Raw genomic sequence first — 23,454 nt, forward strand, 5'->3', positions numbered from 1 at the left:
GGGAATAGAATAGACAAAAGAAAGTGAAAAAGAATAAGAACACAACGAGGGTCGAGGGCGTCAACTGCCCTTGGCCTGATTACTCTGCTCTTGCACCGCAAGCATCGAGGAGGCCTATACCCGGGCGATGCGTCGAGCTCGGACGAGGAATGGACTGGGCATCTCGTCACGCTCGGGATCCCATACAGCCACGGGCTCGTCACCGCTCGACTTCCGCTCGAGGCCGATGCGGTCTCTGAATGCCCGCTTGGGGCTCACGTTCTCACCAGTGGTGGGGAGAACAACAGCGCTCATGGGACGTCCGCCAGCACGAGCCTGTTGCAGCTCGACGAGGGTTCGGCCCTTGATGTTGGCCATGTTGTTCTTGGCAACCATCCTGCCCATCGCCTCGTCCGCGTTCTTCCTGTTGCTGTTGAGCGACAGAGTGCGAGTCAGACCCTGAGCGGTGCTGGCCTCAGGCTGAAGCGACGCCGCAGATGGTATCTTGCTGAGTCGCCGGTTGGGAGATCTAGGACCAGACTCGGCTTGGGGCATGATCTGCTTCGACACAAAGCCGGGGTTCGAGGCCGCAGGCTTGAGTCGGTTGATGGGGCACGACTTCTGCGACGTCAAGACAGGGCGAGTCTTTGATGTGAAGGGGTTCTTGGACGACTTGATGTTGCGAGTGGGCGAGGGCATGATGTCGTCATCCTCAGAATCAGACAACGACGGCTCGCCACGAGGGTTATCCCACCGGCTCTCGCCTGAGCTTCGGTTGGCGTTGTTGGCAAAGATGTTGGCCGTGAAGATGTTGCCCGCGTTGTAAGTCGGGGCCTTGGTACCTCCATTGCGACGGGGTGATAGGGACAGCGACTCAATGGCGGCGATGGGGCTGGGTGAACCCATCTCAATGTCCATGGGCGTATTAGCAGCGTTGCCCACAAACATTGTCTGCGCACGGGCGAAGGGGTGCGCGTCGTCTTCTTCGTCTCCCGGAAGCTCTCGGGGCTATCGATGGAGTACTCAGTGAGGTCCGTCGTCGAGGGGAACTCGTCTCCGCTGGTATTGACTGAGGAGTGAGGGTAATCCGGCTTGAAATCCGACTTGGCTGGTGATGTCGGGTGCTCGTCCTCGCGACTCTGGGGTCTTGAGCCGACAAAGGCGACTGTCTTCTTTTGCAGCTCGGCCTCGACACGGGCTTGGACTTCTTCCTCCACCCGAGCCTGCACCTCTTCCTCAAAGCGAACATGCAGTTGTTCAATCTCGGCGTTGACCAGGTGATCAATCTTGAGGCGGGCCTTGACCTCCCACTCTCTCCGCAGCGACGAGTCCAGCTCTTCTCGGATGAGCTCCTTCTCCATCTCAAGGCCAGCGAGCCTCTCCATCACCTCTCTCTCCTTCTTACGGAGAGCGTCTTCCCTCAGCTTGAGTGACTTGTTGAGGTCGACAACCTCCTTCTCCTTGCGCATGAGCCTGACCACGGGCAGGTTAAGCAGCGACGCCGTGTCGGGTCTCCGGTCAGGGTTGACCCTGAGGCAGTCCTTGATGACCTGGCCAAGCTCGGGAGAGTAGACGTCAGGCAGGGCAGGGAACTTGCCCTCCTTGATCTTTTGCACAAGTTGGAAATGTGTCTTGGCGTTGAATGGTGGCTCTCGTGCGCAGAGCTCGTAGATGATACAACCCAGGGACCAAATGTCCGACTTGAGTGTGTACTTTTCGGCGGCACAGATCTCGGGCGACATGTAGAATGGTGTGCCGACGTAGGTAGAAGCAAAGTCGTGGGACTTGATCATCTTGGAGAGACCAAAGTCTCCAAGCTTGACCGAATTGTCCTCGCCGAGGAAGACTGGGGGCTATTAGTTCACACCACAAGTAAACAAAGTACCAGAAACTCTCACCATTCTCGGGCTTCAAGTCACGATGGAGAATAGTCATAGTTCCAGCGGGAACCTTGGGACCTGCCGCAGTCCCCTGTGTCAAACCCAAAACATTGGCGCCGACCTCGGGCGGGTCGATGCCGTAGTGACACCGATACAAGGCCATGACCAGCTGGCTGAAGATGCTCCAGACAAAGCTTTCTTGGGCCCGTTGACCCTTCATTGTGAGGTCCTTGATGACACGGCCGAGGTCGCCGTTGCCGCAGTACTCCATGTACAGGTGCAGGTCTTGGCTGACCTTGAGGTGTTCACGGTTGTAGTAGGCAACGATGTTGGGGTGGCGGAGGGTCGACAGAATCTGGAACTCGGCGTGGAGCTGCTCGCGCTCCTTTTGCGACATTCGGAGGTATGAGATTTCCTTTCGGCACATGATGAAGCCATCGGCCTTCCGCCGAACCTTGCGGATGACACCGAAGGATCCATGGCCTGGGTGGTTGTGTCAGTCGGTGAGTCGACCGTGAATAGGCGGTGCGTGAGAGAGAGTTTGAGCGTGACTTACCAATCTTCTCCAACGTCTCGTACTTGTCCTCGGAAGACATGATCAAAGTCAATTCACGATAAATAACCGGTCCAACCCATGCAGTCCTGCTTCGACGGTAGCTTTCACGCCGTTGAACGAGTACTCAAATTGGCGATCGAGTCGGAAGGTGGTGGGGGACGAGGTGCGCAAGACGGACAAGCAAAGAACAATGTGAACGTAAAGTAAAAAACAAAAACACCCTGCTGTCGGTTAGTAGAGGTTATTCGCGATGTGAGAGAAGGTTTGTTTGAAAAGGATGAGGAGGAGAAGAGTTGGGAAAGCAAAGACCGGAGCTTAAACAAAGAGAGCGTGGTCGTGAAAATGGGCCTGGACTAACTTGAACTTCCCACTCACTCACCCCGGTCCGTCCCACAGAGTAAACACCTGGCGCCGTTGTTATGGCAACCGAGGCCCACCCGGGGTTGACCCGGAAAGAGCTTCGTTATCGATAAGGGGACCGTGGCGGTGACGTCGAGGAACCGGTCGACGTTGATTGGCTAAGGGGAATTTGGTGGCCGATTATGGTGATGGCGACTTTTTGGAGGGGTCCATGATTTGATTTGATAATCAAGGCCTACGGTTTTCGGAGATAAGAATTGACTTCTTATAGACAACTTAACTTGGATTCTTTTATTTGTTAGCCATTTGAGGCATATAGTATATACTTTATTTCTTCACCATGGTCCTCCGCAAAGATGAACTCGAAGGCAAACTCGGCGAGGAAGCATTGCTCATCAAGAGCGGCGTCCTTCGTGACGAGAACCCCCTCGACGACAGCCCCGAGTTTCACGAGTTCCTCATGGCCTGTCGACATGGTGATCTGAGGACCTGTCAGGAGCTCATCAGCCGCGGCGTCAACATCAATGGCAAGGACAAGTTTGACTATACGCCCCTCATCATCGTGGGTTGTTTGTCATGCAGTTTGAGTTCTGAGCTGAGGGGCTGACGGTGATAGGCGAGTTTGTGTGGACATTATGAGCTTGTTCAACTACTATTAGAGTCTGGTAAGTTTAATTCATTCTCTTTCATGTTCAATTGTGTTATTTCGTATCGCATAGTCTCTAGTTGTATCTCATCATGAAACTCACATCAACAACTACAAGGCGCACTGGCCGAGCGCAACACCTTCCAGGGCGAGCGATGCATCTACAACGCCCTCAACGACAGAATCCGCAACCTTCTCCTACAGTACGACTTTTCAAAGTCCTCAGACCCCTACGTCTACTGGTCTTCCCACATATCGACTCTCCTGGGCCGTCCGTCACCCAGCACCGCAGATATTACTCTCGTCGCCGGCTCACGCTCCTTTGAGCTGCACAAGTTTTTACTCGCTGCAAGATCACCTTACTTCAAGGCCAAGCTGGCCGCTGCCCCCAACACCGTTACTTGGAATCTTGCCAATGCTGTGCCCGTTGAGGCCTTTCAGATCGTCCTGAGGTATCTCTACTTGGGCGAGGTGCCACGAGATCTTGCACCAACGGGAACCGATGCGTCTGAAGAGGATATACTCAACGGACTGTCCAAAATTAGCAAGCAGCTCGAGGTTGAGTCACTATGGGAGGCCATTCTCGCCGGGGCCGACAGGAGACTTGCTCGTCAGCGGTATCAAGACGAGGTGGAACGAGCAAGGGGACAACTGGAGGAATTCTTCCAGCAGAATGTCGTGGGGCATAAGATGGTGGTAGACTCAGATAGAGTCAAGGATGTCAAGTGGCAACACGACAACGCCATGTTTGCAGACGTTCTCTTGCGCGCAGACGAGCCAGTCGAGACTGAAGAGGAAAAGCCTGAGCAAACTGAGGACAAACCAACCATACCTATCGGACCAGCCGGAAACAGCAACGACTCTACCAAATCCCCCAAGTCGGTCCTCTATCCCGCTCATAAGGCCATGCTCATCCGAAGCGAGTACTTTGAAAAGATGTTCTCGGGCGACTTTGTCGAGTCTCACCGCGCTGATCACCTCCGCGTCGTTACTGTCGACTGCTCACCGGCTGTTCTCGAGATTATCCTCACTTTCCTTTACACCGAGACTGTTGTCTGCCCCCTCGAACATGCTCTCGATCTTCTGTACGCAGCTGATATGCTGTTCCTCGACAGCCTCAAGAGCAAGGCTGCTGTCGCCATCAGCACACTAGGTAGCGGTTCCTCCAACGTCCTGGTCGACCGCACCCACGGCCATGCCCATGAGGACGGCGAAGGTGACGCAGAAGCCCACGAGACTGTTGAAATGGAGCCTATCAACATCTACGACGTCATCCACGCTGCCTGGGACCTCCGCGTGCAACGTCTCGAAGAATTCGCAGCCCGTTATCTCGCCTACCGCCTCGAGGATTACATCGACGAGGAGGACTTCCAAGCTCTTATTGCCGAGTCTGCCCAGCGTTTGACGGCACGTGAAGAGACTGACACAATCGAGTTGCTCGATGATATTCGATATTACCTGTCAGATCGATTCAGACTACGCTTCGAGGATGCTGGTCTGGATGAGATGATGGACGAGACGGGTGAGCTCGACGCCGAGTTGGCAGCTGCCATGGCGGATCAGGCCGCTATTTCTACAGGAGAGACGAATGGTACAGCTAGGCAAAATGGAGAGACAAACGGAGAGGCAAAGGAGGCAAATGGCGAGGCGGAGAAGGAGGGAGCCGTGCGGACACTTGATGGTGAGGTCGCAGAGGACGAGTTTGCCTCGGATGCCATCAACTATCAGATCCTGCTGGGCAAGATTGATGCCATGCTGGATCGTCTGAAGCTCGATGCTTAAGTTAATCATCATGTATATAAAGATTTACGACATGTTCAACTGGAGGGGCATAAGCATCTAGACACTTTTAAGCATGAAAAAAATGACACAAGTTACGACATCACGCCTTCTCACGAGCCCAAATTCGTTTTCAACGTGTATATTTATTTTTTTGTTTTGAGTATCTACAAGATACGTTTATGGCATTGTTGAAAATACGAAAGCTTGCTTGTGCATCTCTTCAACTGAAGATTCTATGCCGTCGCTGATACTAAGAAAGTGTTGAAAGGAAACATCCAAAAGTTGTTCAATCTATAGGATGCAAGGCGATGGATGGTTCGCTGTGTCATTGCATTCGTTATTAAGATCAAAACCAACTCACCTCGGCTGTCCGCTCTGGTTCCTCCGATCCGAACCTCCTCGCCGCTCACTCACAGAGGCCAGCTCTCAGTACTCAACAATCTTCAGCCTCTTCTGCAGAAGCTCTGGCAGTTCTTCCTTCTTGACGAGACCCATCTGCACGCAGTCTCCCCAGAAGAACATGACACGATCCTGGGCATAGCTGAGGTAGTCAAACTCGTCAGGTCCGAGGTCCTCCTCCTTCACAGTGTCGTCAAGGACTGGGATCTTGGCCTGGACGATACCCCACGCGATCCAGTGTGCATGATTGGCCGGGCGCCACCACTGCGTCTCCTCCAACAGAGCTCGCACGCGCTGGTCTCGCTCCTCCTCGTTGGCTCGCTCTGCAGCGCTCCATCCTCCGGGAGGCACTCGTGCATCAAGCATGAATTCCACGATAGAGCTGGAGCTGCTGGCAGGAGGGTTGCTGGGGGTCGACAGGGGCGTCGCAATGGGCGTGGAAGTGCCACTAGACAAGTTCCCGTCTGAAGGAGCCAACCTTGGAGTGGACCCGTTTCCTTGGAATCGGGGGCGATGATCGACGTAAGCCCTGACGAAACGACGCTGCTCGTCGGGGGTGGGATACCGCCTCTCGTTGCACGCCCATGGCGCTGCGGCGTCGTGGTAGTTGTACGTCCATTCGTTGAAGTGGTTGGCGAACTCGAGGCCACGCGTGTTGGGGCCTGCATACTCAAAGTCGATGACGATGAGCTGCTTGTGCTGGTTGGCAGGCTGAAGAAGCGGTGACTTTTCATCGTCGGGGCGAATTCGAAGAATGTTGCCATATTGCGTCTGTGCAAGGTATTAGCCAATTTTCTCATCGAGGGATATCAGTGCATCTACTCACGTCACTGTGGGCAAAGACAATCTTGTCCTTCACTTCCCGTTGACCGCCCTTGTAGTGGTTGTAGAGATGGGCACGGTATTTGGCAATCATCTCCTTGAACTGAGGCCAGGGAGTGCCGCAGACGTAGCCTCTGCTCTTCCAGGCGTGGACAATGGGGTTGCGTGGCTCCGTCGGCGGCTTGGCCTCTTTCTCGAGCTCCTTGTCTAGGAAGGTGGCGATCCGCTCGACATTATCGAGCCACTGATCCCAACTCCTCCATGTTGCGGGCCCGTTCTCTCTCATGAGGTAGCAGCTCGATACCCTCGTGAAGCTCCCTCATTCGCTTGGCAATTTGCTTGGACATTTCGGGGTCGCGAAGGTCCGATGGAGTCAGGGTGATGGAATCGAAGAACTGCTCGAATCGACCATTCTGGAATGTACCGAGCAGTCGTGGTCCGATTCTCTTGCGTGCCAGCCTCTGCAACACTTGGAGCTCGTTGTCTCGGTCGATGAGGTGCTCAACCTGTGGACCATAGATACGAAGCAGAAGCTTGGAAGGCATACGCTTGCCCTCGACCTCGTCAAGGTTACGAGGAGGGTGGACAACGTAGACGGCGTTGGTGAGAGCACCGCTGAGACGCTCCACGGAGATCTTATCTCCGCCTCCAAGAGGGATGCGTCTCCACCCCTTGAGCCTGAGGGTGTGTGCGATACGAATGATTTCGTTCTTGAAGTTGAGCCAGTTCTCACGCTCCTTTTCGACCTTATCGTCGGAGCCGTTGGTGGCCGCCAAGTCCTCAGTGCTACCACCGCCTGCGTAGCTCATGGTCTTGGAATTGTCCAGCCAAGCATCGCAGCTGGGAACGATGGCGTCTCCATCGACATAGTCGGTATCGGAGGAGGCACCACGCAGCGAGGCCCGAGAGGGAACCTTTCGGTTCTTTGGACGTGTCAACTTGGGAGGAAAGTGAGGAACCGCCGTGAAGCCCATGTGAGCCATCGAGTCCTCCAGAATGCGCTGAAGCCTGTCGAAGGAAACATCGCTTGAGTCAGAGTCAATAGAATCAGAGCGCGAGCGGCCATTCTGCTCTTGATCAGACCCTTGAGAGCGCTCAGCCTCCTTGCCCGAAGCTGAGGCCGTTTCGGAGCCCTTTGCCTTGGGAGGCGACTTGGACTTGCGTCGACGGGTGGTCTTCTTGGACTTTCTCCCGGCTGCCTTGGTACGCTCATGCTCCAACCAATCTCCAACCTGGGCTAGAAGCTTCTCACTGTAGTACTGGCGGCGGTGACTGTGAGGATGGGAAGTGGGATGGGATGTCGGTCCCGAGTCCTCGGCGTGGTGAGCCGGGGAAGGGCTTTCGCTGTATGACGACCTGGACGAACCGTTGGGGAGTTGAGATGGCGCGAGCTTACCGCTCAGGCGTCGTCTGAAGCCAGCAGAGAACTGCTTCATAGGCAAGGACTCATCCTCCAGCATCTGGATTTCGGACTCGGGTTCCGCAATCTGTACAGCTGTGGTGTGTGAGCTCTGGATCTCATTTACATTGATTGTGCAGGAATTTCATGTGTGGTGTTCAAGCAAACTCCAGATACAAGATGAGAGCACGCGCAAGCCGCATAGCAAACGGGTCAGAGGACAATCACTCGAACGCATGAGCAAGGCACAGAGCCAACTTACCGAGTCGTCAGTCCGTCTTGCTCATGGCCTTGCTCGGCAATCATAAACATGATGCCAAGCAGACCCGAAAATGCCATCGCATGCCCGCGCGCGTCACATCCTGGATCCGTTCGCGGGTCAAGCTCCATCACATGCTCAGGGGGAATTGAGTTGCGCCAGCCCCAGTATCGGAAACCACCTTGAACGTGATTCGAGGCGATGACTATCTACAGAATCCTTTTTCAACGTACCTTTGAGAGAGCCACTAGACGGGTAGGGGCGTTCATCGTCCTCGCTCTTGAGTGCCGAGCGCAAGGGCGCAGAGAGGCCATTGATCGTGGGGCTCGGTGCCGCAGACATGGCGGGGGAGGAGGGGTTCTATCGGTTTTCAGCTGTTGGGGTCCAATTGATTGTCGTCTGGAGAAAAAGGATTTTCGAAGTTGATCGGAAAATATCCAAGGAGAGGGGACAGGAGTCGCGGTGAGGAAGAAATTGGCAAATAATTGAGGCGTATGTAGGCTGCAGGACGCAATATGCGAGAGATGTGTCGGTTGTGTCCCCCTCTCGCTCCCAAAAAGAAGAAAAGCGGTCCAAGGGTCAATCAGTGGCTCGCGTGTGTGTGGGCTGGCCTGGACTGCTGGATCAGGGAGGTGGAGGAGTGCGCTTATCAGCGAGTCAGGGGTCTGGGTAGGGTCGAAAAGGCTTGTTCGCTTTATGCCACCTGTGATTCGCTTCGTTTAATAGACGTCTTTCGATAGAAGGACAAGGGCATTGATAGAGCGAATCGTATCAAGGAGGCGAATCTGGAGGTGAAAGAAGAGAGGAAGTTCGAATTGAAGTGGGAGATAAGAGAGTAAAAGTAATCGCGAGCAAGGCAGGGAGGAGAAGAAAAAAACTACGCCAATGTCACAAGGGAAGGAGGCCACATGATCTCTCCCGCTCCAGAGCCACTGAGAGCCAGAAGGCAGGTACGACAAAGTCCCGGTTTCCCATTCGGTGCCCGTCCGTCTCGTCTCGAACTGGGCTAACAAACGTCACCGTAGACCCTGGACCGGAAGCATCCGCGGCGCCCAGAAGCTCAAGGGTTCGCGGTTCACGGCCTGGGATTGTCTGGCGAGAGGCGATACCACGTCACACAAAAGAGGCAAAATGGCAATACGTCCTGTCACTCATTGGCTGCATATTTTACCCAATCCCTTGGAATCTGTTCCCCAAAATCGTCACCGAAAGGAGGGGACCAGAAGCAGTTCTCCGCTGAACAAGGGGGGCACGGGGGAAGGAGGGGAATGCGGCTGTCGGGAGGCGTCGAAAGCGTCTAGACCCCGTTTTGCCGGGTGACGTAATTTCCGGTGGCTAGTGGCGCTATCCCACTTTGGGCCATCCTCGGTGGCAGTTTTTGGCAGTATCTCACATGCTCTCGGTGGGGTCTTTCGTGGAGAAATTCTTCACCGCCGACCACCACCACCATTCAGACAAGGATTCTCCCCATAAGTTGGTGATAATGTGAAGTCGCATTCACTCCTCTGAAACTATTTGACCCTCTCGTTCTCGGTCCGTGCCGGAGGGTGGCCTGCCCATCCGGAATCCTGCCTACCGGGTCCCGGCACAAAAGATCCACTCGGGCACCGAAGCCGTGGGGGCTACTCTCGGCATAACATGAAGCGACCAGATAGATGATATAGGCTCGGTCACGGCGACGGCGACGGCGACAGTTCACCACAGGTAACCCACTCGGCCGTGTCATGGTACTCTTGCAAGAGCCTGCAGGCTGACTCTCGCCATGTTCCCCCACGCTCCAGAACACGCTCCATCCCAGGCTCGGTGGACCTTTATAGCCTCAGTTGCGGCCGGCTTCATTGCCGACCTTGAACCTCATCCTTTGGTTTGACGTGTATCGTCATGTCATCCCTTGCACGGCGTCAGGCCGATACAATGTATGCAACCTCGGGGGTGTGTTACTGACCCAGCACAAAAGCAAGTAGTGCCGGTAATGGCCGAGCTGCATCTCAACAACTCATTGGTCTTGTCAATGCTCGACTGATCCTCGTACACTGAAACTGTGATGGTAGATGTCCCATGTAAAAGATGTGGTCATTGCGCCCGCAAGGTGAAATCTCTGCAAAATACTACATTCTGTGGTTTGCTTGGAACCGGCTTTTGACAAACACCACCAGTCCGTCCTCTCAGCGCTGGCTTTGCAACTCAGCCAACTCCTGTTGAATCTTGTTTTCCTCTCCCTTAAGTCTCTGGATTTCATGTTCAAGTTCCTGCTTTCTCTCCTGTGCTTCCCTCCGTTCCTCTGCAAGTTGAGTCCCCTTCTCTTGCAGCTCGATGCGCCTAAGTGCAGCTGGGACTATCACCTTGGTCCATCGCTCATACAGCCACTTCTTGATCGAAGAGTCCCTATGGGTTTCGGAGTCATTGCATGTGTGGTTGAACCAGAAATCTTCCAGTCGCCCATTGCCGGCGTATGGCTTGAGGTTACTGAACTGCTGCCACACCTCCACGGCCCTGCGGGCCTCGATCTCCGAAATCTCGAACCACTCCATGTGTCCCTTCTTCGCCTTGCAGTCTGGGTTGGGGCAACGGGCCCTTCTTTTGCTCTTGTGCAACGTCAGGTGGACTAACCCCTCCATCGTCCGTGCCGCGCACGGCATATAGTAGATGAACTTGTAGTCTATGTTGTGCTTGCAATCTCGCTCCCACTCCCGAAGTCTTTTCATGACCTGGTCCTTGTTATTTTGCTCCTCGCGCGATAGCGCAGTGTTGCCATCGTCGTCCTTGTATTGTTTGTATCCGATCTTGAGATACCCAGGAGCTGTCTTTTCAGCAAAGCAGTATACCCAGCCGGCCGAGCGACTCGATTTTCCAGGGACCATATGCAAGCGATGCAGAAGGTCTCCCACCGGATTCGTGGACTTGCGCACCTCATCAAATTCCATCTCCCTAAGTCCCGGGAAAGTAATGCCTTTCTCCCCTTGCCTGTAGGTCGCTCCTCAAACTCATCTTCGTCGTCCGTCTGCCATTGGCTATCAGAGTCTTGGTCGACCAATTGGGAACTCTGATCGAGTTGCTTGTTTCCCTTTCGAGAAAGCTTTTCCCTCGTGGCAGTAGAGTCATCGCCGTATTTTGAGGTTCGTGACAGGCTAGAGGCAGGGTCCTTATCGGTAGCTCTTCTGCTCCCCCTTGCACCGTCGGTGAGGTCGTCGCCCTTCGAAGATCGTCGCCTTCGCGTTGGACTTTCGTCCTCGCCTCTTGAGTAACGAGAGCGCCGAGGGCGGATGTCCGAGTCAGGAATAGACATTGGTGTCGAAACAGTCGAGACAGGGCTGAAGATTTCGCTGACTCCTGGCGAGATGACCGACTCAGGAGACAAGGGCGAGCCTTCGTCCATGACTGACAAAGAGTCAAAGGCGTCGACTGGCTGTCTCGTTCTCGGTGTGCTCGGCCGTGAGTTGCGGCCTGGTCTGCCGCGCTGTTTGGTTGGTGTGACACATGCCGTCTTGTCTATCATAGCCGTCTCTCTGTGGAGTCCTGGTCTTTGGCGGTTAGACTTGGTCGACTCTTTGGCAGACACTTTAGTCACTTCATCATCGTCTTCCTCGCTGTCCTTTTCGCTGAGCTTCTCGTCATCATCCTCGTCGTCGTAGTCTTCATCGCCGTCTTCCACGTGCTCGTCTTCGTCGTCGCTCGATGTAGCCTGCTTATGATGTTGAGGCACGGTCGGTGTGTTACTCCTTGCACTCCCTGGTGTTTCGCCATTCGAATCTTTATCCCATTTCCTCAATCTCTTGCCAAGTACAAAAGCAACGTATTTGTGCTTGCCGCAGTCACTGCGTCCGCAAGGAACCAAATGATCGTGATGCATTTCCTCACATGTAAGCCGCTCGGCTAGATCCACAAGCAACGCTTTAACCTCGTCCGAACCGGTTGCGCATCCATTCTCTATGGTATCGATTATGTCGTGTAGAATCGATTCAATCTCGTCTTTTCGTTGTTTCGGATTGGTCGTACATGGGATGCCGGAGAACGTGTGCCCAAAACATGGGACCTTGCCCTCCTGCGGAATTTCGAGCTTATCGTAAAGCGAGTCGAGTTTCGTGGTTGAACTCTTCTTTTTCCCCATCTTGAAGATGTAACGATACTCCAAGGATAATTAGAGGTATGGAGGTATGGAGGGTGTAGAAACGGCTTCAAGTTGAATGAAAGACAAGTCCAAATCGAGGTGGACAAGGAGGAACGAGGGAAAAGAGGGCACAGCTGGGAACACTCGAAGTCTGAGGCTGGGTTATAGGCTGCACTCGCATCATAGCTGAAAGGACAGAACTCGATTACCTGCATCCCATCTCATGCAGCTGCAGGCCAAGAAACCTGAGACATGGCCATCTGGCCTCAAGTTGGTCCAGCCTCAGGCCTAACGGATAGTCCTTTTGTGAGCTGATTCTGCAATTGCCAACCAGAACCGGAAATTGCGGTTAAAGTTCAGGATCTCCTACATCTCTTTCCTCTTCTGACAACACCTTCTCTCAGCAGGTGGTCTCGTGTGTGAAGCCAACGTTGCAATGGTGTTGTTGTTGGTCCGCGACATGCATCAAGACGGCATTCCCGAGACGTTAGCGCCAACAGCATCTTCAACACTAGGCAACGTTTTGGGGGCTGCGGACCGTACCGCGCATTCCGAAACATGCAGGCCCATCGGTAACTCCTTCAGCGAGTTTTGGTCATGTTCTTCGACTCCTCGTCCTCGATTGAGCTTGTCTTCAGCCTGGGGTTATGGATGGTAAAGTGAGATTAACAGAATATCTGCTAGACATCTTCGGTCTGACCGTGTAATTCTCTATGTGAATACTCAGCTGTGATTATAATCCATGCTCAGTAATTCCTAAAGCTTCGCCTCGCTGGCTTCCTCTTCACTAGGGTACTTAACTCCTGTCCCCTTCACAATGCCCGTCTGCTCCAGCTCCGGCACCTTGACATAGCCCTTGGTATGCGAGATCGCTGACAGGAGCCACTCCCTTGTTGCCTTCATACCCTCGTTGTTGAGTGCCCAGACAACAGCATCTACCACGTCGTCGACAATGACCGCCGGCTTGTGGCGCGGTTCCTTCTCCGTCAAGGTCTGTCGCCAGACGCCAGTTCGAACTAGAATAGGCACCCACTCGGTCCCGTCCTCGGCGTTGAAGTCGTTGGCGCCCCGGATGTCGCTCTCGGGGTTATCGCCGATCATGTAAACGCGTCGTAGAGGGTGACACTTTGTAATGTCGTGCGAGGGGTTCTTGCCCCTGTTGCAGGCCATGTCATGGTAGTACTGTAGTAGCCTGTCGTGGGCGTACTTGTATGTATAGTTGGATGGCTTTCCCAGGGCGTTGTACTCGAGTTCCTTTCCATCCGTCGTCATCGACCACACTCCCTTGAGAGCCTCCATAAACGCCCCGGTGCCGAAGCGGTTCACGGGATAATTCGTCTTCCACAGAAGATCCATGTTGGAGATCCAGAGTCCGGGTTGGTTGTCCTGCTGCCAGCCATTGTTTGGCAATGATTTATCGCCGTTCCTATGCGAGATGGTGCCGAGATAACCTTCATGCGAGATCAAGAGATCATGGATGATCTGAATATCAACGGACCAATCCCTTGGGTCGTTCCAGACGAAAATCTGGTCAATCTTGAGAGCATTGTGCGGGATATTTGTTGTGTAAGGATCCTTGAGAAGAGGAATTCGCTTTCCATCAGGCAAGGGCACAGGTCTTCCGTTTATGTCGCCTTCTAGGTGATCGAACGGGAACACATCTTTACACTCGGCGAGGATATCCGCAGGAGTGACGACTCGTTTAAAGCCATAACTGAAACAGTTAGCCACAAAAATATGTCATTTAAATTCAGGGATAGCAGCTTACTCAAGTGCGATCTGGCGAGCCTGCTCGGGATGGGAGCCTGTGATCAGGATGGTGCCATGGTTCTTGAGCTCGTCACTCCAGGCGCTCATGGGCGTGTGTGACAAGATCATCCTCCCACGTATCACGTCGTCGTGCTTGGCAATCTGCAGACGTTCTTGAAGAGTATCGGCCTTCTTGACCTCAGGTACGCCGCCTCCATTTGTTAGGAAGACATATCGGATGCCATTGCTGCGGATCATCTTGATCACCTTCTCAGCTCCCTCCACCCTATTTCGGCCCTGGTATAGGACGCCATCGATGCTAGTCAGGAGTTAGTAGTCTGTAGTTCAACATAGATGGCACGCATGTCTCGAGTTTCGTGTTGAGGAAGCAGTATGATGGTGCCATCTGGTACTTACTCGAAAGCAAACGCAATCTCAGAGAACAGCTTTCGTGACGCCTCGCTAGGTTCCTGAAAGTCATTTGGGTTCACTAATGACCCATCTGGCTTTGAAAAGAGGAGCGAAGAAGTACGGAACGCCCGTGAGCCTCCCTGGATACCGCGAGGGAACCTAGAGACAGCGGCCGTCATCGGCGTGGCACACCGACGCGCAGCCAATCGGCACTGGCCGATCGCGCCGAAACGTTGCATAGTTGGTGGCTACACAGTTAAAGAAGAGACCAATTCCGGTTGAAGAACCGAGTGGGTGATCTATTTCTGAGTGAAATATTCGGATGTGGTGGAAAAGAAGAGTTGTCACTCAAATGTTTCGGTTGGCATGGAGCTTGCTCACGTAGTTATTTGTTAGAGTCATAAGCGATAACAGCAATCGTCGGAAAACCCCGCCAATATCCGATACGCGTTGATGAACGTGCTGATCAGATGGACCCAACAACTCACAAACAACAATTCCAAGGCAATTGATATGGGGAAACTCTCAAGATTGTGCCGCTGCTAGATGATAGATGTACAAGTATACAATTGATTGAGTGGTTTTACCGTCGTGGCATCCTTCTATCATCGTTCTGGTGGTACAGTACTTTTACAGAACCCATCATCTCTCATGCCCAAGATTCCTGCACCGCTTTTTTGCTTTTACATGAACAGATTAATCCGTACGTCTTAATGCTTCCAGTCCTTCATGTGATCCAAAATGACAGCAGCAGCCTGCTGAGGCGAGTGCTGTCGGCCCAGGGCCTCAACAAAGTCGCCCTCAGGATCCATGAGGTAAAAGTAGATGCTGTGATCAACCAGGTAATCCTGTCCTGGCTTGACATTCTGCGGTGTGCTAAAGTAGACACGGTACTTCTTGCAGAGAGCCTTGATCTGGTCGTATGTGCCCGTAAGGCCGATGAACTTCTCGTGAAACTCGCTGAGGTACTCCTTAAGCGCGGGAGGGTCATCACGGGCGGGGTCGCAAGTAATGAAAATGGGGAGGAGAGCATCAGGGGCCTTCTCTTGGACGATATCGAACATGGTGGCCATCTTGTCGAGCTCTTCGGGGCAGATATCGGGGCATCGAGTGAAGCCAAAGTAGACCTATACAGGTTAGCAATGTTCCCAATGGCAAAATTGACCCGGAGGCATCTTCTCAAATAGCTTGAAACGCACCAGAGAGTATTTGCCCTTCATCATCTCGCTCGTAAAGGGCTTCCCGTTCTGGTCCACCAGCTCAAATGTTCCTCCAACCTTGGGCCGGCCCACGCCCTTAGCAGCCTCTGCTATTCTCTTGCGCTGCATGCGCTCCTTTTCGTACTCGAAATACCACACCAACAAGCCGCAGGTGCCGACGAACAGGATACCGGCCTTCCATGAGAAGGGCTATTTGCGCATTTGTCAGCGTCCATTTCCTCTTTGCTGGTTGCATTCTCGCAGATCCCGCCAACTCATACCCCATTGCTATATCGGCTCTTGGCCTGCTCGATCGTCTTGTACTTGGTCCGGCGCTGGGTAATCGGCTGTCTCGACGGAACGGGTGCTCGGAGGGTCGGCCGGAGCTGTTTCGGCTGGAGGGCGCTGCTGGCGAAGCACCGCTGGCACTGCCGTGTTGAGACGGTAGAGAAGACGCCCCTGAGGGCTCTGGAAGCCGCGACCGGGTTGGACATGACGAATTGTCTCTACGGAGAGATTTCGGTGAAGCTCATGCAAAAGCTGTGTCTCTGCTAACTTACATCTTCCGATTATCACAAGCTCTCCAAAATTACGAGGCCCGAGCTTTTTCCGGCGGGCTACCAAAACACAGGTGGGGTGGAGGCGGATTTGATGCATGGGATGCTTAGTCATTCAATTTCCTCAAGTGTTCATTCAATGAATGCTTTCCTCATTGAGCCAGCATTTACACCGATTCATCATTTTTCGCGAATACCCAACGGATTGGGCTTTTCTTTATTGGGAAAACTTATTGTCGGTGTGTTTCTCATGGGTATAATCTAAAATCGGCGTTTGTGTCAAGTGACCAGGTTATTTTAAGGGGCAAAAACACGATTGCAGAGACCGCATCTGCATTCACCTACACCAACAAGTCAGCAATGGAACAAACAACATTCACAATGGGAGGGGCTGAACAGGCCCGGTTTGAGCTTGCTGAGGATGGTGCCAGAAGCGATACTGTGGCCGATTCTACTCCTCATCCTCCCTCAGATGCCCATCTTTCTTCTTCCAAGTCTCCCTCTCATCCTCCATCTACAACCACAGAACCATCCAACATGCCTTCCCATACAGCAGCAAAGAAGAAGGGCACCGCGTCTGCGGTAAAGAAGAATACCAAGCGAACAAAAAACAGTGGTGGTCCAAGAGCCGCCAAAAAGTCCAAGTCCACGCCTTCATCAGGCTCTGGCCAAGCCCCTTCCGAAGCGGCATCCGAGGAGTCAGACAATGGTCCATACTGTCTCTGCCGCGGCCCGGATGACCACCGTTGGATGATTTTCTGCGAACACTGCGAGGATTGGTTTCACGGAGAATGTATCAACATGAGTAAGGACGTTGGCGAGTCTCTGATCGAGAAGTTTATCTGCCCAAATTGCACCACCGACGATCTCATGACATTATACAAAAAGACTTGCGCCCTGAGTGGCTGCCGGCGGGCAGCTCGTGTAGCACAGGAGGAGCAGAGCGTCTTTTGTTCGAACGAGCATGCCCAGACCTGGTGGGAGCGGATGGTGGCCAAGTTGCCCAAGACAAAAGGCAAGGGGGGCATCAATGATCAGCTTGTCCAGGAGGAGTTCATGGCATTGCTGAGCAGTGGTCTTTCCGGCGTGGATGAGGAAGGGCTATGGCGGCTGATCAAGACCCCGTTCTCGGATGAAAAGCCAAAAGAAGAAAAGAAGGAGCAAGGTCAGTCATTTCGTCATTTGTTTCTAATGGCGCAGCTTATTGACCACTTCTTAGACAACGAAGAGGATGCATCGAAGCATTTGTCCGAAGAAGAGAAGGAGTTTCTAGAAAACGCTGCCGCAGCGCGGTTCCACCTTGCCGAAGAGACACTCCTCTGCCACAAGATGCTCACACTCCTTGATCTCGCGCACAGCCGACGTCAGGCAGCCATCAGTGCAGGTCACTTCAAGGAAGACATCTGCGGCTACGACCAGCGTCTCGACACCATCAGCGCTCGAGACGCCTTTGCAGCCTTTGCCAAATCACCTGAAGGCGAGGCCATCTTCAAAGCATCCAAGCTAGGCGATCCTCTAGGCGAGGACGACGATGTGAGGGGCATGTGCGAGAGGAAGCGATGTAAGATTCACAGCGGGTGGTATAAGATGCTGTCTTTGGGAATCAAGTACCAGATTCGTGAGTTGGCAAGCCAGGCCGGTGAGGTTGGAGAGGAGGAGAAGGTTGTTCGTCAGGCTGCAAAGGAGCGATGGAGGAGGAAGCGGTCCGAAAAGAACTGGGTCCAAGTGCTAGATGGATAGGCTGAGGCGAAGAATCAGGGGATCAAGGCGTTGACGGTGCACATGCAAGATACCATTCAGGAGGTTGTTGTTTAGGCTATGCTTCACTAAGCTGGAAGAGCCAAATGCTTCGTAGGTAGCTATCAATATCTTATATCTTAGGCAGATTGGCGAACTTATAGGTGTTATCGAGCAATGCTGGTATAGTAGTCTACCAGTTTGACTCGGGTCAATTTGAGGTTTCTGGTATCACATGTCCATGTTGATTTCATTGTGAACGACGCAAACTTACACTATAGGGGAATGAAGTCAGGTTATATATTCATCCTAGGTGACCTACGAAACGGCCAATTGCTATCAATTGACCATCCTAAGCTGCCAATTGAGCCCGTCTGTCAATGACAAGCCGACAGCTCGCACTCTAACCTGCAGACTTGCACATACGATATCCGAGTTGATGGGTGGAGGTGCAAAACTGATCCTTGCGCACCTCGCACTTCTGACGAGTCCGAGCAGAGACTAGGGTTACATGCAAGGATCCAAGCCTGCTCGGGACTTTCCCCTCAGAGTCGTCCAATCTCCAACATCAAGGATAGCCCCATGTTCGATACCCGGTGTCAGCCCAATGGATCTCTCGCTCTCGCGGTTGTCTTTACGCGGCATCGCGAATCAGCGGCCGAGATAGTCGCCAGACTGCCTGCTTTGTCATGGATTTCTGATGGGCTTTTGCAGGGAGCGGGTGTAAGCGCTACTGAGAAGCGAGAGTCTATTCTTGTTAGCGAGTTGGGGTCCGGCGTTTTCTGGGAATGCAAACGCAAGTGGTTGAGGATATCGCATGTCGATATGCCTTGGCTGGGGCAACGGTCAAGAATGCTGCCAATACACAGTGGAGAAGGAAGTGAAGCCATCGCCAGGTTGTCGAATAGGATACGACGGCGTCTGGGGCGCTGCTCGGGAGGCGTTGCAGCCGCTGCGGCCGTTGCAAGCGTCTCCCCTTAGGCCCGGTGCATGTGGCGGTTTCACATGGGTTCTTGGCTCGAAGCCAAGCTTTTGAAACTTAAGAGTTGGGGATGGTGGCTTCCTTGGGACACTCGAGTCTCCAACAACAGCCGCCGCAGTTCTCTTTGCAGCTAGGTTGTCTGAGCTGCTATTTATGACCCAGCAAATGAAGCCGTGAGCTAATGAAGCCAAGTTCCAAAGAGGACTATCGACCGAATCGCGGTCCATTCAAGAGAGGCGAAGCTTGACGATCCTCCTCCGTGTCCAACGGGCTGCGGCTCGAGTCTAGCCCCCTTGAGGCAACGATAGCCCCCATCTCCCAGGGCTGAGCAGGGAAGACGATCCCACAACTGGCCCAGACGCTCCGACACGATGTGAATGGAGAAATTGGACTCAGGCCCTGCTGGAACACTAAGGGCATATTACGATTGAAGGACCCCTGCGTGAGAGATGAAGGTGTTGTTGCCGGTGGCAGGTTGCTTTGTCATTCTGCTTTTCTTTAAGCGCCGAGGGTTTCCTTGCAGCGTACGACACGATATCCAACCATTGTTCCTTTGGTGTTGATCGCCATCATAGCAGGACGTTGAGAAGGCGACCTCTTTGACGCTCAAACACAATGACATCCACATCTATATCCATTGTGGGACCCCTTCCCACCGACTACTCACCCGGCACCACCTGCAACGCCATCTCAAGCCGGACAGTCGTGGGCATCGACTTTGCAACATCATGTCTCCCCGACGACTTCGACCCAGCCCCAACAGCCTACTACTCTCCCGGGACAGCGTGTCCCTCGGGGTACACGGCGCAAAGGAGCTGTACACGATCCAACAGCGGCGATGATAGAACCACCGTGACGTGTTGCCCGGAGCGCAACGGCATCAAGATGTGGTGCGTCGCAGACCCGCAATCTCTCGAGGGACCTTGGGAGAGTCTGTACTGCACGTGGAGCGCAGGCGATTCAAGGACTGTGTTGCTCGTCACAACTCTTGTCAGCGGAACCGAGTCCACTTCGGCCGTGACGATGAGCGGCGGCGATGGAATCAATGCGTACGGACTGAAGATGGTCTATGAAGCCAGCGATATCGCCTCGACATCTGCGACGACAACCTCGGATACCACGACGGCTGAAGAAACGAGCGGAACGAGCAGCACGACTGAACTACCAGCCGAGACATCATCGTCCGGCGGCGGTGGAAACGACGGTGGAATTGGTACAGGCGGTATCGTCGCCATCGCCGTTGTAATTCCTATCGTTGTCATTGGCGCACTCATCGGCGGCTTCTTCTGGTGGCGTCGTCGCAAGAACCGCACAACCGCCATCCCAACCGACGACCCCGACGCGACCAAGGAACTACCACCCAGCCACGGCGTGAGCGAGCTATACGGAACCCAGAGCATACCACAGGAGCTGCCCACAGGTTCTTCATACGTGTCGGAACTGCCCGGCGATGGCCCCATGCATACGGGCTGGAACAATGACGGTAGCTCGCCCGCGCTGAGCCATTCCGCTGTCAACAGGGCTGATGGAACGTCGCCTCGATCATGACCAAGGTGATGTGGAGGAGGGAGAGTGGATGGTGGGGGAGAGATATCCTGGAGTGGAGGTTTTTCACTATTGAGCGATGATACCAGCAACATAACCTTCGCTTCATTCTACTTAACTCTGTTTATGTATATACTATTACGATTCACAATGCGAGGCGTTTGAGAAGGAGAACTGCTAGATTCTTCAGATATTTGGCATTTGGAACCTTGAATGCTGGTTCAAAAGAGCGTCCGATGGGGCTTCTTTCAGTTGAGCAATTTCAATTTTAATGATTTCTAACAATTTCACTTTCGTCCCAGTCAACATGAGCAGCAGATATATATCCTTCTTAAGAAGAAACCATTCTGAAAGATGAATCTCGAAATTCGTTCTGTTCAATTAAAGATCTCCGCAATTCGCTTGGCGCTTCTTAGAAGCTGCCATGACCGCCACCACCCCGCAGTCGAGAAAAAAAATCCTTGCCCCGTCAACCACGACGCAGCAAAAAAACATTTCGCCTGCTTATCAAGCAAGCTTCGACTGACAAACCCTTCTAGAGCGCGGTCGTATCTAGCGTGACTCTATCTCTTGTCTATCGATCTATTAAAGATCCTTCTCCCTCAGAGGGTTACAGCTGCTGCAACAAATCTCGATCCTTCAACTACCCCGCCATCATGTCGTCCTCCAACCCCCGCGATCCCCGCGATCAGAACGAGCCTGTCGACGACTTGGAGATGCTCGCCGCTGACGACGCCGCCGAGGAGATCCCCGAAGACGATGACCTCGCCATGGACTCGGACAACGAGGAGCTTCTCCTGCAGAACGACTCCATCGGCTACTTCGACCTCCCCCAAGACTCCCTCTTCGCCATCGCCCAGCACCCCGTCTACCCCTCCATCATTGCCGTCGGCGGTTCGGCTGGCCAAGAAGACGATGCTCCCGGTGCCGGTTGGGTCTTTGATAACTCTGCTGCTCAGGCGCGGCCTCCCCTGCCTGCCAGCTACTCCAGCGACCCCAGCGCTGCCGCCAGCAAGACCACCCAGCTCGACTCCCTATTCAGCATCGACGGTCACTCCGATTCAGTGAATGCGCTCGCTTGGACGCTTCCCAAGGGTGATGTTCTCGTCAGTGGTGGTCTCGATGGCAGGATACGCGCATGGAAGGCCACCGTGGGGGCCGACGCCTCTCTCAAGATGGACTTCCTGGGTGAAGCGCAAGAGGTGCCCGAGGTGAACTGGCTTGTGCCGTGCCCCTCGTCTACAAACCCCAACACCATCGCCCTCGGCGCTTCAGATGGCTCCGTTTGGGTCTACACTATTGACGTCTCCGACAAGGCGAACCCGCTCCAGATCGTTCAGTCTTACTTCCTTCACACTGGTTCTTGCACAGCCGGTGCCTGGACCCCTGATGGTCAGTTGTTGGCCACCATCTCCGAGGATGGTAGCTTCTATGTCTGGGATGTCTGGGGCGAGGCTGCGGCCAAGAACCTTGTTGGCGACAATGGCATGACTGCCGTGTCTTTGACTGCTGAGGACCAGCGTTTTGAGGTTGAGGGTGGTCTTTACTCCCTTGCCATTGATCCCAAGGGCACATTCGCCGCTGTTGGTGGTGCTACTGGTGCTATCAAGATTGTTTCCCTTCCTCGACTTGCTCCTGCTGGTGCGAAGCCTCAGGCCAAGGGCCGCGGAGGAAAGGCGGCCGGCGCATCGTCATCTACCGCTGGTGGACAGATCCTCGCCGCTCTTCACACCCAGTCCGAGAGTATCGAGTCGCTCGCAGTCGTCACCACTCCCAACACTCCCCCCAGCACACTTCTCGCTGCCGGCTCCGTCGACGGCTCCATCGTCGTGTACGACGCAACCCGCCGTTTCGCCGTCCGTCGTCACATCGCGGGTGCCCACGAGGAGCACTCAGTAGTCAAGCTCGAGTTCATCCCCAACTCATGGCAGCTCACCAGCTGCGGCATGGACGGCGTGGTGCGCCGGTGGGATCTCCGTGGCGCTGGCGCGACGAACCCCAACGCTGCCGCCACCGCTGCAGAGGCTGGTCTCCAGAAGGAGTGGAAGGGTCACCGGGGTGATGGCGAGGGTGGTGGTGTTCTGGGCTTTGTGCAGGGTGAAACCGGTGCCAGGATCGTAACGGCTGGTGATGACGGTGTGTCCTTGGTTTTCGAAGCATAATGGATTGGCAAATGGTAAAAGCAAGTAAAAGGTATATAGAGAGAGAATAAGCAGATGAGGAGTCTTGGATCTGCGATTTTATGACGATGAATGAATAGATTCAAGGGATGATACCCTGGATATGAACCACCAACTGGACCATGCGCTGTGTCTTCCCTTCAAACGGAGTACCCTTTGGTGAATTATAACCAGGTTTCGACGAGCTTACAGAGCCGCAACAGAGATGGCTTTTGGACAGATGAATTCTCGACTTGTTAGTTCCATGAATGGCAGATACCTGTTCAATAAACCACCCATATCAATATCCATACCTAGGTCAGTGACAGGACTGCTTGAACTCGAAAGTTTCAGGTTGACATTAACGATCTGCCACCTTCTATCTTCATAACCATGTACTACAACCGTACCTTTCTTTTCAGTCTACAATGGCTACCTTGTTTCTGACAATAACCTATTACCAATAATTCACAGACGCCGCGAGCTACGTCAGATCCGTTGTCCAGTTTCTCTTACCTCGGCGTGGGTTAAAATTGCAGTGAAGAATGACAGCAAATCAGGCATGTGCGGAGGGCCTCGCACAGATAGACCAATATGTTTCGTCCTGCGTATGCTCCCCTTGCAATGCACTCCGCCCCTTTCTATGTTCTCTTGGATTCGACGCCTAACCTCTCGTTCTTTGACCTCGGAGTGGGTTAATATTGCAGTGAATTTTTTAGCTCGGAGGTACTGACCTAGATACTTCTTTTTACTATAATATTAACCCACTCCGAGGTCAAAGAACGAGAGGTTAGGCGTCGAATCTAAGAGAACATAGAAAGGGGCACAGGTGGACCAGCCAGTTTTGTTCAACGCATGCCCCCTTGCAATGTGTTTCGCTCTCTTCTTTCGTTCTCGTCTTGTATTTTCTCTAGCCTCGGCGTGT

At 53.5% G+C, this 23,454-nt stretch overlaps 9 protein-coding genes across 9 annotated transcripts; 4 read left to right on the top strand and 5 right to left on the bottom strand.

Moving 5' to 3' along the window:
- Positions 1-114: 114 nt before the first annotated feature.
- Positions 115-2,455, bottom strand: MRS44_006104 (uncharacterized protein; the record flags this gene model as incomplete). The annotated part of the gene is made up of 4 exons (XM_065621643.1): positions 115-987; positions 1,050-1,825; positions 1,878-2,342; positions 2,416-2,455. The coding sequence occupies 4 exons, from the start codon at positions 2,453-2,455 to the stop codon at positions 115-117; spliced, it is 2,154 nt and encodes a 717-aa protein (XP_065477715.1).
- A 660-nt stretch (positions 2,456-3,115) lies between these two features.
- Positions 3,116-5,203, top strand: MRS44_006105 (uncharacterized protein; the record flags this gene model as incomplete). The annotated part of the gene is made up of 3 exons (XM_046274690.2): positions 3,116-3,337; positions 3,392-3,440; positions 3,540-5,203. 3 exons carry the CDS (start codon positions 3,116-3,118, stop codon positions 5,201-5,203), a joined length of 1,935 nt encoding a protein of 644 aa, XP_046140316.1.
- A 426-nt stretch (positions 5,204-5,629) lies between these two features.
- MRS44_006106 (uncharacterized protein) lies at positions 5,630-8,424 on the bottom strand (the record flags this gene model as incomplete). The annotated part of the gene is made up of 5 exons (XM_065621644.1): positions 5,630-6,373; positions 6,429-6,631; positions 6,729-7,933; positions 8,086-8,263; positions 8,316-8,424. 5 exons carry the CDS (start codon positions 8,422-8,424, stop codon positions 5,630-5,632), a joined length of 2,439 nt encoding a protein of 812 aa, XP_065477716.1.
- A 1,823-nt stretch (positions 8,425-10,247) lies between these two features.
- Positions 10,248-12,190, bottom strand: MRS44_006107 (uncharacterized protein; the record flags this gene model as incomplete). The annotated part of the gene is made up of 2 exons (XM_065621645.1): positions 10,248-11,010; positions 11,067-12,190. 2 exons carry the CDS (start codon positions 12,188-12,190, stop codon positions 10,248-10,250), a joined length of 1,887 nt encoding a protein of 628 aa, XP_065477717.1.
- Positions 12,191-12,946: 756 nt separating this feature from the next.
- On the bottom strand, positions 12,947-14,589 carry MRS44_006108 (uncharacterized protein; the record flags this gene model as incomplete). Its single annotated transcript, XM_046268891.2, has 3 exons — positions 12,947-13,904; positions 13,959-14,258; positions 14,357-14,589. The coding sequence occupies 3 exons, from the start codon at positions 14,587-14,589 to the stop codon at positions 12,947-12,949; spliced, it is 1,491 nt and encodes a 496-aa protein (XP_046140313.2).
- Positions 14,590-15,060: 471 nt separating this feature from the next.
- MRS44_006109 (uncharacterized protein) lies at positions 15,061-16,043 on the bottom strand (the record flags this gene model as incomplete). The annotated part of the gene is made up of 3 exons (XM_046274689.2): positions 15,061-15,477; positions 15,550-15,759; positions 15,831-16,043. The coding sequence occupies 3 exons, from the start codon at positions 16,041-16,043 to the stop codon at positions 15,061-15,063; spliced, it is 840 nt and encodes a 279-aa protein (XP_046140312.1).
- A 444-nt stretch (positions 16,044-16,487) lies between these two features.
- MRS44_006110 (uncharacterized protein) lies at positions 16,488-17,846 on the top strand (the record flags this gene model as incomplete). The annotated part of the gene is made up of 2 exons (XM_046279288.2): positions 16,488-17,271; positions 17,326-17,846. 2 exons carry the CDS (start codon positions 16,488-16,490, stop codon positions 17,844-17,846), a joined length of 1,305 nt encoding a protein of 434 aa, XP_046140311.2.
- Positions 17,847-19,440: 1,594 nt separating this feature from the next.
- On the top strand, positions 19,441-20,373 carry MRS44_006111 (uncharacterized protein; the record flags this gene model as incomplete). The annotated part of the gene is made up of 1 exon (XM_046280554.2): positions 19,441-20,373. The coding sequence occupies one exon, from the start codon at positions 19,441-19,443 to the stop codon at positions 20,371-20,373; it is 933 nt and encodes a 310-aa protein (XP_046140310.1).
- Positions 20,374-21,026: 653 nt separating this feature from the next.
- On the top strand, positions 21,027-22,532 carry MRS44_006112 (uncharacterized protein; the record flags this gene model as incomplete). Its single annotated transcript, XM_046268885.2, has 1 exon — positions 21,027-22,532. The coding sequence occupies one exon, from the start codon at positions 21,027-21,029 to the stop codon at positions 22,530-22,532; it is 1,506 nt and encodes a 501-aa protein (XP_046140309.1).
- Between the last annotated feature and the right edge of the window lie 922 nt (positions 22,533-23,454).

This window comes from Fusarium solani, assembly GCF_023522795.1.
Source record: "Fusarium solani strain SB1 chromosome Unknown bctg00000003_1, whole genome shotgun sequence".
Classification (NCBI taxonomy): Eukaryota; Fungi; Ascomycota; class Sordariomycetes; order Hypocreales; family Nectriaceae; genus Fusarium; species Fusarium solani.